A 17768-nucleotide genomic window follows, 5' to 3' on the forward strand; every position below is an offset into this window, starting at 1 on the left:
CCAGTGTTCTATAGGCATCTGAGATTAAGAATGCAGCGCCAAGGTGAGCAAACGTAGAACTATAAATGTTGACATTGGAGTGTTTTGTTTTATTAGTTGTGTGTGTATTTGCGTTATTAAAATTTGATTTTACAATAAATATAAAAACTTTTCAGTCTTCTATAGTGAACAAGTGTGTTACTGTGTATATAATATTTTCATTTTAGGTAAAGGCGGTAGATATCATCATTTGTTTCAGTTCAGTCTAGTGATATTGAAAGTTATGCAAGGATGGAAGACTTCGAAAAATGACGAATAACAACCGTGTGCATATAATATGTGAACGGTTCAGTCAACATTATTATACTACAGGATTCTAATAGTACCTTTTTTATGTCCAAATGGCAAGACTGAGTTTAGTAGAATACTTGGGGTATCTTAAAGGCACAAACACTTCTAGAAGTGTTTATGAAGGTGAAGAAGTTTTAAATGCTGGTCACATAATAAAAATGTTACATGTTATTTGCATGACTAATAAACTTTAGTTGAAAGGTTTTTTTTACTTATCCGAATTGATCATTTCACATTACCCTTCCATTATACAGTCCCAACAAAATATTACAAATGCTAATGTATTGAATATTTTTGGGATTACTATAGAAAGTCCCATATCCATTTTTATTTATTTATTAAGAGATAACTCAATTTACATAAAATGTTTCTAAAAAAAATTTATATAACTAGGTTACTTGAAACTACTCATATCGATACCCATTTATCGAATTAAATTATTGCTTGACTGTTCACGCCAAGTGAACGTTCTTTTTTTTCAGTTCAATTTCCTCAAAACTTTTCAATTTTTCAGTTATTAAATTTCGAATGAATTTAAATGCGGTATTTATCGCAATTTTAAAACAGCTGTGATCTCTGCCGCTTAGGGCACATGTTGTGATTTCCATATCAGTCAGTATCATTCTTTACGTGTCATAAGAAAGATTGATTGTTTCCATTCTGCTCCCTAATAATAATTATTGTTCTAATAATTTACGTACACAAATTTCGGAAAATATCGCATTTTCAACGCGGTGTTCGCTGACAATCGAAGTTGTGTATATCAGAAATACTGTGTTTCTATTCCATAAACATTAAATCAAAAGACTCCGTTGTGAGAAATAAAGTTGTCACCAGTGGCGTACTCTGTGACATTCTTAAGGATAAGTGGGGTTGAATTAATAATTTTCCAGCTTGTCAATCATAAAGGATCTAACACTTCTGGTTCAGTTTGTTGAGCTCAATCAATCTGCTTCTGAAAGCTGAGGACTGCTGCAAGATCCATAACTTAAGTTCACCCACTTCTAGGCAAGAATATTATTTTATTATTACTTTGGTTTCACTTGTCCTTTTCGTTTTCGTACTGTGTTGGGATAAGATTTAACTCTAAATACAGTCCACTAAAATTTTCTTTGTAAATCCCCAACATAATTTAGTCCTAGCGAGCCGAATTGCGTCCAATTTCAATATCTCAATCTAAATTTTCAGTAACTTCATTTCAAATTTCTTTTTTTTGCGGCCATCAAAACAGTTTTTTATAAGTATCCATATATTACAATCTGGCAACATTCACCATAGCTGGAAAGTAATCTTTCTCAGAGTTCACATCTGTTTCAATTTAATCAATTCACTTTTGATTCTCTTTCTTCGTTCGTTTATTTACAACAATGCCACCTAAAACTGATACAGGTAATGCCTCATTGAATAAATTGGTCGATAAAAGAGCCAATGTATTTTCTATTTTAAATTTCGCACCAAACCGTGATGTCTTGAGGGAGCAGTCGGAAGCGTCTTTGCGATCGGCGGAGAACTGGTTTGACGTCAATGGACTGAGAGTGAACATGGCAAAGACACAAAAGCTGAAGTTTGTATTGGGTGACAACGAAGCGGGATCTTTGAATCTGTTGGGGATAACTTTTCAGGATAACCTAAGCTGGAATGGCCACATAACAACTTTGACCGGTAAATTATCAACAGCTCTGTTTACTGTTAGACGTATGAAGGAGATCAGCATAGGAAGCATCTGCAAGACAACTTACTATGCCAATTTTCATTCAATTGCGACTTACGGCATTATATTATGGGGACATAGTCCTGGACTGAGTAGAATTCTTCTGAAACAGAAGGAAGCTCTTAGAATTTTATGTGGCATATCTAAGATAACAAGTTGTCGAGAATATTTTAAGAGAGAAAGAATACTTACCGTAACGTCTGTATATATATTGGAGTGTCTGAAATACGTCCATGGCAATAGGGAAAAATTCTTGAGAAATGGCGATTGTCACCCATACAACACACGAAAGAGGAATGATTTGGTGGTAGAATATCATCGACTGAAAACAACGCAAGTCGCAGTTAATTTCTGGTGTTTAAGATTTTACAATAACATTCCGGACAATCTGAAGAACTTACCTCATGGAAGTTTCACTCGAAAAGTTAAGAACCTCTTGTTGGAGAAAACTATCTATTATGTTAATGAATTTTTTGACTGGGTAATGTAATATAATTGTAAAATCCTTTTAAATTTTAAAGTGTTAGTTATCTTGTATAGATTTTAGATTTGTTTGTTATATACTTGTATTTACGTTCTTATTGACGAGCCATGTAATTACAATTTTTTTTTATGGCAATAAATATTATTATTATTATTATTGTAACCGGAATATGGAAAAAAATTGAAGGTTACGATTTTTCAAATATTTTTGAATTACAAGTAAACAGTTTCCAATTACTTTAAAATATATTTATTCAGACCTCCAACAATGCTCCAACATAAAACGTGTTCTTCACCCATTATATTCAACAACAACAACTTTAACTACTCAAGTGACGCGGTTTTTTATACACTTTTATATTTCTAGAACATTCCATAATACAGTATTCTTTATAGTGTCTAGCGCCCTCTATGAGTGAGTGGAAAATTGTATCCTATTACAGATTACTTTAACACCCCCCCTTACAATTTTACATTCTTAATTAACAAAATTAATAAACATTCATTTTATAGCGATAATTTTCAAATTTATCACGGCAAAGGGATTTTGTAAATGTATCTGCCAAATTTACATTTCCATCAATTTTAACAACATCAATTAGCTTATTATTAACAGTATCATGTACAAAATGTAAAGCTACATTTATATGTTTGGACCGTTTTGAAAAATTACCATTTTTGGCTAACATAATACAACTAATATTATCAACATAAATCTTAATTTCATTCAACAAATCCTTTGACAAACCAAGATCAACTAACTAAGGCAATATATTCTGCTTGGGTAGATGAACGTGAAACTGACTTTTGCTTTACAGTCTTCCAAAATATTGGATTTCCAAAAACTTTAATTATTGATCCAGTTGTTGACTTTGAATCAGTTGGATCACCTGCCCAGTCAGAATCTGAATAACCACAAATCATAATATCAGAATCACCAGTAAAGTGCAAACTCAAATGCTTGGAATGGTATAAGTATATTAGAATGCGTATAGCATGTTTGTAATGAGTATCACTACAACAATTTTGAAATCTACTTAGATAGTTTATTGCGTACATTATATCAGGTCTGGTTGCTTGAGCAATATAAGATAATGCGCCTATTAATTTTCTATAATTTAAACTTTCGTTAATTTTTCCTTCAAACAATTTTAATCCTGTTTCCATAGGTGTATGCTTAATTCTTGAGTGTACAATTCCGAATTTTTCAGCTAAAGTTTCAATGTATTCTTCTTGAGAAAGTTTCATTTCTCTTGTAGATTTATTAAAGTCAATTTCGATGCCTAAATACCTTTTAACATTTCCTAGATCTTTCATTTTAAATTGACTTTTGAATTCACTTTTAATGCTCTCAATGAGTTCTTTATCTGGACCACAGATAAGTAAATCGTCAACAAAAAGTATGCAATAGATTTCTGATTTCACATTACAGTACAAACATAAGTCATGATTACTTCTAGTAAATCCCAGTTTCGTAATAAAATTATTGAAATGGTCGTACCAGTTCCTTGGCGACTCACGTAGACCATATAAAGATTTTTTTAGATGATAGACCATATTTTCATTTTTAATAAAACCGTCGGGTTGACTAACATAAACTTCAGATTTTACATCACTGTTCAAAAATGCAGTTTCTACATCCATATGATGCACATTAAATCCTCTTTTAACAGACAAGCTCAAAAGTAACCGTAAGGTAGACATTTTTGCAACAGGGGCATAAATTTCATCAATTTGGTCTTTTTGTTCGTAGCCTCTAACTACAAGCCGTGCTTTGAAATTGTCTTCAGATTTTTTTTTATAAACCCATTTTACCGAAAGAATTTTCTTATCAACCGGCTTAGGTATTAATTCCCACGTTTTTGAATCATTTAATGCACTAAACTCTTTTATCATTGCATCCTTCCAATTTTGTGAATCAACAGAATTTATAGCGTCATCGAAAGATTTAGGAGCATCTAAATCTGCTAAATTTACAGAAATAATAAAATCATCCTATTTATTCGGAAGTCTTCTTTTCCTGACAGGTCGATCAATTGTACTTCCTTCATTATTGTCTTTTTCGATTTCATTATCATCATTTTCCTCATCATCACTTATTTGAATAAAATCAGTACCGGGCTCTACAACTTGAACATTTCTAGCTAATTCAATTTTACCGTTTATTAAGACTCTGTAACCTAAATCAGTATACCCAATCAAAATTCCTTCAACTGCTTTGTCGTCAGATGTTTTTCTTTTTTCGTCAGGAATTCTCACATAGACACGACTACCATAAATTTTCAAATTTTTTGCACTTGGTTTTCTACCGAAAAAGATTTCAAAAGGGGTTTTCGATTCGAAAGTAGAACTATTTCTCAACCTATTACCTACAAAACATGCGGCCAAGACAAATTCTGGCCAATATTTGCGGTCTAATTTAGATTCTTTTCTGAGACATCTTACTCTGTCCATTATTGTCCTGTTATATCTCTCTGCAACTCCATTCAACTAATGGTTATATGCAATGCAAGGAAAAATTCGAAAACCTTCATTTTTAGCCAAATTATAAAACTCTTTATTCAAAAATTCTTTTCCGTTATCGCATCTAAATTCACATAAAGGACCTTCAGCATAGTTTTTAAGAATATTGAAATATTCAACAAATTTATCGTATACTTCAGACTTGTTCTTAATTGGATAGGCTCTTGCAATTCTCGAGTAATCTTCAATAAAAGTAACGAAATACTTTTCTCCATTAAACCCATCTACATCCAAATACTTCACATCAGAATGCACTATTTCACCGCAGTATCTAGCTCTTCTACGTTCAGAAGCATATTCCTTGTTTGACATCTTACTTTCTAGGCAAATTTTACAGCTTATAAAATTATTATCTAAATGGTCTGGCAAATCATCTAAATACTTATCACGACACATTATATTCAGATCTTTAAAGTTAACATGATCCAAGATACGATGGAATCTTTCCTTGGTTGACATATTCCTAGCAATATGACTTGCAGAAATAGCATCAGCACCTTTTAAAACTTCACACGTTATAGAGAATAATTTCTTATTTTGTTTCGAATGGAAAAGGAACTCATTTTTTTCATTATAAATCTCCGCATATTTACCGTTAAAGATTACTGTCTTGTTTGTCGACATAATGGAACTAACACTTAGTAAATTTCTTCCGATTTCAGGAACATAATAAACATTTTTGTTAGGGTTTATGTTTTGTGGAAGCAAAGTAATATTTTAAGATATTTATTATTAACAAACTGAAGACTTATTACAACGCTACGTCATTACATTACTCTACCTCCATCTTGTTGTTATGTCAATTGTCAACAGTGTCAACCATAGAAAAATATATATCACTGAATTGTCTCTTCCTCTAACACTCCCCCTCGATTTAAACACTTTTCTCAACAAAAGTTTTACAATCGTACCTAGTATTCTATGATATTTAACAATTTGCATATGTTTACAAATTTTTCTTTACATAGGGGTTTTGTCAGAATATCTGCAAAGTTATCATTTGTGTTCACATATTCTATTTTGATTATCCCTTTATTAGTCAAGTCCTTAATGAAATGTTCTTTAATGTCTATGTGTTTAGCCCGTTTTGAATTTTCGTAAGTTTGCGCCATTGAAACCGCACTCAGATTGTCCATTTTCAATGTCGCACACTTCACTTCACTGAACTCGGAGAGAACACCCTTCAGGTTGACCAATTCTTGAGCACTGGCTGCGGCTGCAACGTATTCAGCTCCTGCTGTTGAAAGTGCAACGCAAGTCTGCTTCTTGGAGAACCAGCTGATTGGATTTCCCCCATACAGTATTAGTGATCCACTAGTGCTCTTTCTATCACTTCGATCACCTGCCCAATCTGCATCCGAATAGGCTTCCAGTTTTTCTGGTCCCTTTTTGTATACAAGTCCTTTGTCTGCTGTAGATTTCAAATATCTCAATATTCTTTTCCCAGCCGTAACCAACTCTTTGTTGGGCTTATCCAAATATCTACTAAGATATGATACTGACTACATAATGTCAGGTCTTGATGTACAGGCTAAATACATCAAAGATCCGACTAACTTTCTGTAGGGAAAATTTGTCGATTCTGTATCAGGAGCACTTGAAGGATCTATATAGAATCCTGTAACCATTGGTGTGGATACACCTTTGCATTCCATCATATTAAAATGGCTTAAAAGTTTTTCAATGTAATTTCTTTGTATTATCTTGAGTTCTTCAGCTGTTTTAGTTATTTCCATTCCAAGAAATCTTTTAACTTGTCCCATATCCTTAGCATTCAATAAACTCTTCAAAGATTTTACTGTCTTCTCAATTTCTACATCTTTTCCGGTTATAATTAGATCATCAAAGAATACAATTAACCAGCAATCCTTCTTGCAGTACATGCAAAAATCGAAATTTGATCTTTGAAAGTCCAAGTCCTTCATAATTTTGTCGAATTGATTATTCCAACATCTTGGACTCTCCGTCAATCCATATAGAGCTCTGTTTAGTTTGAGTACTTTGGATTTCCCTATGTCTAATCCTTTAGGTGTCTTAATGTATACTTCGGATGTGAGCATACCATTTAAAAAAGCTGTTGGAATATCGAGTTGTCGTAAATTCCAATTTTCTTGTAAAGACTTCGCTAATAACATTCTTACGGTAGACATCCTCGTAACAGGTGCATATATGTTATGTGGATTCTCTTCTTGAATTTGGAAACCCTTCGCAACTAGTCGAGCCTTCTTTGTTCCATCTTCTTTGGTTTTGAATACCCATTTTGTATCAATGGCTACTTTACCATCCGGCAATTCGCATGTTGACCATGTTTGCAACTTCTCTAGAGATTTCAATTCTTGTTCAATTGATTTTCTCCACTCTTCATCAACAATTGCTTTTTCATATGTCTGGGGATCATCTGAAAGTATAAGGTGATCATAAGTAGCATAAATTTCAAAATCTTGTAAATATTTGGGTTTATTTACTCTTCTCCCTCTACTTGATACAATTTCTTCTTCACCTGTTGATGAGCTACCCCCTTGTTCATCTGTCGTTTCTAGTTCATCTTGCTCAGATTCTTCGTGGACTGAATTTTCTTCAATTGTTGCTGTATCTTGATTTATTTTCCACAAAAATGTGTTGGATTCATCCTTTATTTCATCTGATTTTAATTGTTCCATTTTATCCTCGAAAAATACAACATCTCTACTGTATATTACCTTATTTGTATTTGGGTTGAGCAACCTATAACCCTTTTTGTTTTCACCATAACCAACAAATATGAGTCTTTCTGATTTAGCATCCCATTTTTGTCGTAGTTCATCCGGGACATGTGCCATTGCTTGACAACCAAAGATTCTAAGGTGTGCCAGGTTTGGCCTCCTGTTATACCATGCTTCATATGGTGTTTTCCCTGAAATAGCCTTTGTTGGGGAACGATTCATCAAATAAACTGAAATGTTGACTGCCTCAGCCCAATACTTCTTATTTAAGTTTGCTTCTGATAACATGGTTCTTGCCTTGTCTACAATAGTTCTGTTGGCCCTTTCACTGACCCCATTCTGTTGAGGATTGTACCTCACTGTGGTTTGGTGAACTATACCTGAAGATGTTAAAATTAGTTTCATCTGTTTATTGACATATTCAGTACCATTATCTATTCTTAAAATTTTGATCTTTCTATCAGTCTTGTTCTCTACTAAATTTTTGAATTCTTTGAAAGCTTCTATCACTTGACTCTTTTCTGCTAAGAAATAAATGTGTACATACCTCGTATAATCGTCAATGAAAGTCAGAAAGTACCTGCTACCACCTATGGATATTGTCTCCATGGGTCCACATAAATCACTGTGTATTAATTCCAGTGGCCTTGTAGATTGTGCTTGACTTGTTTGGAAAGGCTGTTTTCTTTGTTTTCCTTCAATGCATGACAAACATGATGTTGTTGACACCTTGAAGTCCTTATCCATTCCAACTGACATTTTGGTTAGCAAATTCATAGATCTTAGGTTGAGATGTCCTAACCTGCGATGCCACAAATTTTCCTCTGGTTGTGTACAGAAGTATGCTCTGTTTGATTGAACTGTGTTCAATTGATAAATTCCATTTGTCTCAAAACCTCTTGATATTAGATAGTTATTGCGATTGAAGATTTTCGCACCATTCCTATCGAATACTACTCTGTGTCCCTTTTCCACAATTTTATGTATGGACAATAGATTTACTGCAGCTTCGGGGGCATACATAACCTCTTTAACCTCAATTGATTCTTGTTTACCGTCTATATGCACTTGAATTGAAGCAGTTCCTTTTTCTTCGATAATCATATCATTACTATTAGCAGTTTTAACCTTGGCTTTAATGTTTGTTGCTTCATTTAGCCATTTTCTGTTTCCTGTGATATGTGTTGATGCACAAGAGTCCAAATACCACACATCTGTTTTGACGTTTTCAGACGTTAGAAATGCTGCATACGCTGTGGAATCATTTTTGCTTGTTTTCTTATCCACCTTTTTCTTTGAACGGCACTCTGTCTTAAAATGACCCATCTTTCCACAATTGTAACATTTAACGTTTTTCTTTGGATTACTTTTAGTTATATTACCTTTAGTGAACATTGCCAGATTACTATCCACTGACTTTGGATCTTGTTGAGTTTTTACATCTTGCAATAGCTTTACCTTGATGGAATCTCCACTTATTTGTGTACCACTGCTTTCTAGTCCCATTATCATCGGACGATATTCTTCTGGTAGACCTGCCAAAAGTAAAGTTCCAACCCATTCATTTTCCACTTTGAAATTCATCTCATTCAGTTTGTGAGCAGTTGATATTATTCTATCACAATATTCTTCTGTTGATTTGCAGTCTTCCAATTTTGTGTTGATGAGTGATCTCAGGAGTCCTACTCTTCTTGTCAGTCCCGAGTCCTCGAAAGCTTTTTCGAGGTTGGTCCAAGCTTCCTTCGATTTTGTGGCAGATTTGATGTGGGAATAATTTATTTTGTCGACAGAAAGTATTATTTTGGACAGAGCCTTTTTGTCCTTCTTTTCGTCAGTTTCTGTACCACTGACTACATCCCACAGATCATCTAATTCTAGAAGAGCTTTCATAGCAAATTTCCACTCACTGTAGTTGTCCCTTCCTATTAGTTTCTCAACAGACATGTATTGAGAACCAGCCATTTTGTCTCCGCGTGTTAGCACAAAGATTTAATTTTTGAAGAAGAACAACTTCCTTAATTACTTTACTTGCCGTGTATGTCTGGGCCCATAACCTGTTAGGGTTTATGTTTTGTGGAAGCAAAGTAATATTTTAAGATATTTATTATTAACAAACTGAAGACTTATTACAACGCTACGTCATTACATTACTCTACCTCCATCTTGTTGTTATGTCAATTGTCAACAGTGTCAACCATAGAAAAATATATATCACTGAATTGTCTCTTCTTCTAACAATTTTTTATATCAACAGTTATGTTTTTATCTCCAGATCTGAATCTACACATTATGTTCCCTATCTTTGTTGCTTTTATGACATCTGAATTTCCTAGCTTAACCTCAGTTTTTGTCTTAAGATCTACAGAACTATAAAAATATTCATCAGTTTTCGTAATATGATTAGTACATCCGCTATCAATTAAAATGAAAAAGTTCCAAGTTTCCTTCGTCTTCCTGCATATTCTGAACCTCCGAATTGCCAGCAAATCTTCTACCATAATTACCACGACCTTTATTGTAGTTGTTTCTTCCCCCTGTTTGATAAAATCCTCGATATCCTTGACCATTGTAGCTTCCTCGACTATTCTGACCATGACCACGTCCATTTTGATAGCAATTTTGCTTCATGTGTCCAACCTTTCCACAGTTCCAGCAAGTTTTTGGATTTTCATTCGTCTTGTACCAGTTTCTTCCTTTTGTCAATTTCGTGTTGAAGGCTTGCGATTTCAATTCCTTATCTTCAGTAGTAGACTCAGTCTCTTGAATGCCAGATAATTCGTTCCAACTCATTACTTTCTCTCTTATGTATTCAGTTGTACGATTTTGTTCAGCTAGAGAATCAAAGTCATCCACCAAGTGACGGCAGTCCTTTGGTAATGCCATTATAAGAAAGCTCAATTTTCTTTTTCTAGAAATATCACCACCAGCTAATCTTAGTTCATTGATTTTCTTATCGAAGTCTTCAAAGAATTTTTCTGTTTGTGATTTGGAGGCATTTTCATTCAATTTCATCAAGTTCAACTGACGTTCTATTAGTAATTGCTTTGATTCGCTTTTCTTTAGATAGATAGAGTCCAATTTATCCAAAATTTGTTTCGGTGTTTCTAAGTCAGCCATAGTGGCAGCATTTAATGCTAACGAAAGAAAGTACATCACCTTATTTTCTTGTTCCTCCCAATCTGCCTCTTTTATTACTTCTGGACGTATTTCATATTGGACAACAGGCAAGCACTTCTTGAAACGAAGCAGGAACATGAATTTGTTTCTCCAATCTTCATAAGTGATATTTTTGTCGAACGGTATAACTGTAGTATTTTCTCTGGCCATTTTACTTGCTTTACTTCCTTACTTACTGCGATACTTGATTAACCACGCTCTGCTACCATAAACAGTTTTCAATTACTTTAAAATATATTTATTCAGGCCTCCAACAATGCTCCAACATAAAACGTGTTCTTCGCCCATTATAGTCAACAACAACAACTTTAACTACTCAAGTGACGCGGTTTTTTATACACTTTTATATTTCTAGAACATTCCATAATACAGTATTCTTTATAGTGTCTAGCGCCCTCTATGAGTGAGTGGAAAATTGTATCCTATTACAGATTACTTTAACAACAAGCGTACCAGGAGAAAATACTTGCGTGCGAAGCAAAATTTGAATGTATACAGGAGGAAATGATGGAAATTAATTCCGAATTATCAGCAACTGAACGTGTTGTAACGGCTCAGTCGGAGTTGGCGTTTGCTGAGGTGGTAGCTCACATTAGGGCTTTATTTCTTTCATTAAAACAACAACAATCAGCGTCAAACCAAGCGTCTAACACACAGGTTTCAAATTTTGAATCACTTTTGCTACCGAAATTAAATATTCGCCCTTTCTCAGGTGAAAGTTCAGAATGGCCAGAATTCTTTCAACTTTTCAATTCTCTGGTCCATGAAAATAAAAGTTTAGCGCCAATACAAAAATTTCAATTATTAAAATCTTATTTAAGGAATGAGTCACTCGCAGTTACCTATATCAGGACTGCAGTTATCAAATGAAAATTATGAATTGGCATATGAAAGCTTGAAGTCACGTTATCAAAATCCAAGATTGTTGGCGACTATGTACCTAAATGAAATATTGAATTTCAAGGCTTCAACAAATAATTCTGCAACACATCTCAAAGAATTCTTGAATTGTCATCAAACTTCAGTTAACGCAATAAAAGCACTAAACATAAAAGATTTATCCGATTTTCTTTTGTTTTCACTAGCATTACGTAACGTTGATCATTATACTAGAAAAGCATTTGAAAGCCAATTGGGCTCGTCTGATATTCCTGAATATAAGTCTTTGATAGATTTTGTCACGAAACAACTCAAAGCTCAGGAGTTTTGCGAACAGAACTCTTCTGAATATTCAAATAAATCAACTGGTTCAAGTTCATTTCACTCTTTTAAAAATAAAACAAAAAATGTTTTGCTCGCAAGTTCTGCTGGTTCTTCTCAGGATCATTCCCTCAATGGACCATCTCGTTCAGTGAACTCAAGAATTCTTCATTGCCCAAAATGTAATGATACACATCCTCTGTTTGCATGTCCATCTTATATAAAAATGTCGAGGCAAGCTAAATTTGATTATTTAAAAAACTGCAAACGTTGCTTCAACTGTCTTGGACTTCACAATTTTAAATACTGTGCTTCCAAAAATTCATGTAGAGTATGCAAATCAACTCGTCACCATACTAGCCTCCATCCAGATAATCAATCAGTCAGATAATCTATCTGACATCCCGAACAATAACAGCCTCCACATTGAAAGTAAAGTTTCGGAATCTGAATCTGCTACCCCCAATGAAATTATCACTTCATATCATATCAATAAAAAGTCTATTTGTGTTGGACAAGTGCTTCTTGGTACTGTTCAGGCTAGAATTGAATCTGCTGACGGTACAAAGCTCCAAGTTAGAGCTGTGTTAGATCCAGGGTCTCAAATTTCTGCTATCAGCCAGAAACTAGTGAAAAAATTGGGTTTAAAAATTAATTCAATCAATATGTCTATTTCTGGTATTGATCAGACCAATGGGCAACCATTAGGTTTGTAGGGAATCTATCGATTCCCTCGAAAATATTCCGTTCGAGAACGAAAATCTTAAAAACAGAAGAACTCTGTGTAAAAACTTGGAATAATCAAAGCCACACCCCTAAGGGATCCGTAGAAAGGCATTGTGAATGGCGAATAGAAAACAGCCTGAATGCCCATAAAACTCGGCATTTCAGGGAGAATAATTAAACAGAGTTCAGACCATTCTACAAGAAACTACGACTTCCACAGATGTTCCACACTTGCACCGACAACAAGAAGATTGAAGAATATCACATCTGTTCCCGACCGGCGAAAAACTACCTGCGACCGAGCCACAACGACCCAAGCATCCAGCGACCCTAAGAATTTAGACAAATACTCATCTTCTTCAAACTCTTTTAGTGGGTTGAAATAAATCGAATACGTATTTTTTATCCCGTTCTTTTATTTCCCTAAATTCCTTGGCAGTGAACTACTTGATAGTCACCGTATAAGGACTACAGCCCACAAATTGGTGACCCCGACGTGATTTGAAGAAGAAGCGAATCCCGAAGAAAAATGCCACAAGAAACCGAAGTATCAAGAGTCGCCGTCCGGATGCCAGAATTTGTCGTCACCGATCCTGAGTTATGGTTCGCTATGGCTGAAGGAAATTTCCACAGCGCGGGGGTGACACAGGACCGGAGTAAGTTTGGATATATTGTGGGTGCCCTACCAGCTAAGTACGCAACGGAGGTGAAGGACATTATATTGAATCCACCTACCGACGAGGCCTTCCACAAATTGAAGACGCAGCTAATTCGACGTCTAAGTGCCACACAAGAGGAGAAGACCCGACGCCTCCTGGAGCGAGAAGAAATGGGAGACCGTAAGCCCTCACAGTTTCTTCGTCATTTACAGAGCCTTGCTGATCCAGCCGTTCCGGAGAGCCTCATGAAATCCCTCTGGATGAACCGTCTACCCAGAAGTGTCCAGGTGTCGTTGGCCATTGTGCAAGACAGCAGCCTCCAAGAGTTAGCTGTCCATGCAGACCACATCATGGAAGCAATCCGACCTCCCGTACAACTGGTGAAAGAGACAACCAGCATCGAGGCCATCCTCAGTGCCAAGTTTGCCCAGCTCACACTCGGACTCAACCAGGAGATAGCAACCCTGAGAGCTGAACTGGCAGCCCAAGCAGACCGATCCCGGAGAGACAGGAGCAGAGGCCAATCCCAGCATTGTCCAAGAAGTCATAGCTGAGGCCGACAGCCAATCGACGGCAAGTGCTGGTATCATTGGAGATTTGGAGCTAGGTCCACTAGATGCAGACAGCCCTGTAACTACGCCTCGGGAAACGAGGGGGGCCTTCACTAGGGGCGGCCAGTGATCCCAGCCCATCGACGCGCCGCCTGTTCATCACCGATAGGGACTCCAAGCTGCAGTTCCTGATCGACACTCGAGCAGATCTGTGCGTCTTCCCACGAAGTGCAGTCAACGATAGAAGAGAGAAGTCTGACTACGTCCTATCAGCAGCCAATGGTACACCCATCGCAACGTATGGTACAATTACCCTCACGCTGAACTTAGGACTACGCCGAGATTTCACCTGGAGGTTTGTCATAGCAGATGTATCCAAACCCATCATCGGTGTCGACTTCCTGAGCTGCTACAACCTACTCGTGGACGTAAGAAACCAAAGACTTTTGGACGGAACCACCCAACTCACTACTCGAGGAGAAGTGACTGAGTGCAACATCCCAGAAGTCAAGACAGTCAACGGATCATCCAGATACCATCAGCTATTAATGGCTTTCCCAGAAATCACTCGACCAGAAGGAGCCCCCGGACGAATCACACACCAGACCAGGCATCACATCAAAACGACCAATGGACCACCAGTTGCATCGAGACCACGGCGCTTAGCACCTGAGAAGTTCAAGGCAGCCAAAAAGGAGTTCGAAGCAATGCTCCGGCTAGGAATCGCCCGTCCGTCCAACAGTCCATGGTCGTACCCGCTACACCTCGCACCGAAGAAGGGTTCAGAAGAATGGAGACCATGCGGAGATTACCGAGCTTTGAACGCCCGGACTATCACCGACCAGTATCCTGTGAGGCACATACAGGACTATGCTCACATCCTCCAAGGAAAGAAGATCTTCTCTACCCTCGATCTAGTACGAGCGTACAACCAGATTCCCCTAGCCGAAGAAGACATGCTTAAGACCGCCATCACGACTCCATTTGGGTTATTCGAGTTCCCATTCATGACTTTTGGACTCAGGAACGCTCCACAGACCTTCCAGAGATTCATCGATGAAGTGCTACGAGGACTAGACTTCTGCTTCAGCTACATCGATGACGTGCTGATCGCCTCATCGTCCGAAAAGGAGCATATGGAACATCTTCGCACCATATTCGAAAGATTCCGAAAATACTCCATCGTTCTCAATCCAGAAAAATGTAGCTTCGGACAACGAGAAGTAAAGTTCCTAGGCTACCTTGTCTCTGCTGAAGGTACGAAACCACTTCCAGATAGAGTCCAAGACATTCTGGAGTACAGCCAACCGTCAACCGCCAAAGACCTTCGAAGATTCTTGGGTATGTTAAACTTCTATCGTCGTTTCATACCCAGAGCATCACAGACATTGGCGCCACTCAACGATCTGCTAGTTCCAACGTTGAAAGGAAAAGCGAAAATCCAGTGGACCCCAGAAGCCACTACAGCATTTGCAGAAGGGAAGAAGATGCTAGCCTCAGCAACATTGCTGGCGCACCCCAAGGATGGTGCACCTTTAGCCCTGGTGACCGACGCATCAGACATTGCAGTCGGAGCGACCCTTCAGCAAATGGTCAACAGCGAATGGCAACCACTGGCATTCTTTTCGAAGAAGCTGTCACCACCAGAAACGCGATATGGAGCCTACGACCGAGAACTGTTAGCCATCTACCTGCTATTAAACATTTCAGGCACATGGTAGAAGCACGAAACTTCACGATCTTCACGGATCACAAACCCCTTACATTTGCCTTCAAACAGAAGCCAGAGAAGTGCTCGCCCAGACAGTTCAGACATCTGGACTACATCTCCCAGTTCTCCACCGACATTCGCTACGTCCCAGGAGATCAGAACGTCGTCGCCGATGCCCTTTCAAGAGTGGACGAAATTACTCCCACCTTGGACTATGCAGCATTAGCCAGATCACAAGAGGACGACAACGAGCTACGGAGATATCTGCAAGGCGATACAGGTTTGCTGATCCGGAAGATGAAGCCGCATGGATCAACCATCTTGGTGTACTGCGATACGTCGACCCCCCAAGCACGTCCATTCCTGACGAAGCCATTCCGGAGAGTAGCATTCGACACGATCCACAGACTGGCACACCCTGGCACCAATGCGACTACGAAGATGGTGAAGCAACGTTTCGTTTGGCCTTCAGTTAACGCAGATTGCAGGAAATGGTCCCGCACCTGCTTAGAGTGTCAGCGATCCAAAGTTACTCGTCACGTCATCACTCCACCAGGGTCATTTACGCCACCGGTACGTCGATTCGATCATGTACACATGGACATTATCACCATGCCGTACGCCGAAGGCTACCGATACTGCCTCACCTGTGTCGACCGATTTACCAGATGGCCAGAAGCAATTCCCCTGCAGAACCAGGAAGCATCCACCATCGCTAAGGAGTTCTACACGAATTGGATAGCGAGGTTCGGCACTCCACTCCGGATCACCACAGATCAAGGGAGACAATTCGAGTCAAGCCTGTTCAACGAGCTATGTTAGTTGACTGGCACGAACCACATCCGAACCACCGCCTACCACCCAGCAGCCAACGGTATGGTAGAAAGAATCCATCGACAGCTTAAGGCAGCAATCAAATGCCACAACAACGACAGATGGACCGAAACGCTTTCCAGTGTCCTCCTAGGGATGAGAGCAGCCTGGCGGGAAGACATGAAAGCAACCGCCGCAGAAATGGTATACGGAGAGCCATTAAGATTGCCTGGAGAATTTCTATCTACAAGTACGGATGACGGTGCGGACACAGCCGACTTCGTAGTGGATCTGAGGCAACAAATAAGAAGAATTAGACCTATCAACGCCAACCACCACGGAGAACGACCCAGCTTCGTGTTCAAGGAATTGGATACGTCACCGTTCGTTTTCGTCCGACATGAGGGCCCAAAATTAGGCTTGCAGAAACCCTACGACGGACCATACGAAGTTTTGAGGAGAGACCCAAAACATTTCATCATCAAGATCAATGACAAGGAAACGACGGTGACAATCGACCGATTAAAACCAGCCTACATATTTGACAATCTCGAAAATGAAGAGCATGAGGAAGATCACACAGAAGATCCAGTAGAAAACGAAGCCAATGATCAAGCTATATTCCCGGAAACGAGGAAAACCAGATCCGGTAGGAAGGTACATTTCCCAAAGAAGTACCTAACAATGATTTCGTAACTTCGTTACTGGTGGGTGACAGTGTAGGGAATCTATCGATTCCCTCGAAAATATTCCGTCCGAGAACGAAAATCTTAAAAACAGAAGAACTCGGTGTAAAAACTTGGAATAATCAAAGCCACACCCCTTAGGGATCCGTAGAAAGGCGTTGTGAATGGCGAATAGAAAACAGCCTGAATGCCCATAAAACTCGGCATTTCAGGGAGAATAATTAAACAGAGTTCAGGCCATTCTACAAGAAACTACGACTTCCACAGATGTTCCACACTTGCACCGACAACAAGAAGATTGAAGAATATCACATCTGTTCCCGACCGGCGAAAAACTACCTGCGACCGAGCCACAACGACCCAAGCGTCCAGCGACCCTAAGAATCTAGACAAATACTTATCTTCTTCAAACTCTTTTAGTGGGTTGAAATAAATCGAATACGTATTTTTTATCCCGTTCTTTTATTTCCCTAAATTCCTTGGCAGTGAACTACTT

At 38.1% G+C, this 17768-nt stretch overlaps 2 protein-coding genes across 2 annotated transcripts; both read left to right on the top strand.

The window, feature by feature from the left end:
* Positions 1-13381: 13381 nt before the first annotated feature.
* On the top strand, positions 13382-14065 carry LOC123683053. The gene has a single exon (XM_045621949.1). The coding sequence runs from the start codon at positions 13382-13384 to the stop codon at positions 14063-14065; it is 684 nt and encodes a 227-aa protein (XP_045477905.1).
* A 2584-nt stretch (positions 14066-16649) lies between these two features.
* LOC123683054 lies at positions 16650-17282 on the top strand. Its single transcript, XM_045621950.1, has one exon. The coding sequence runs from the start codon at positions 16650-16652 to the stop codon at positions 17280-17282; it is 633 nt and encodes a 210-aa protein (XP_045477906.1).
* The last annotated feature ends 486 nt before the right edge of the window (positions 17283-17768 follow it).

The sequence above is a fragment of the Harmonia axyridis genome, chromosome 6, assembly GCF_914767665.1.
Source record: "Harmonia axyridis chromosome 6, icHarAxyr1.1, whole genome shotgun sequence".
NCBI classification, from domain to species: domain Eukaryota; kingdom Metazoa; phylum Arthropoda; class Insecta; order Coleoptera; family Coccinellidae; genus Harmonia; species Harmonia axyridis.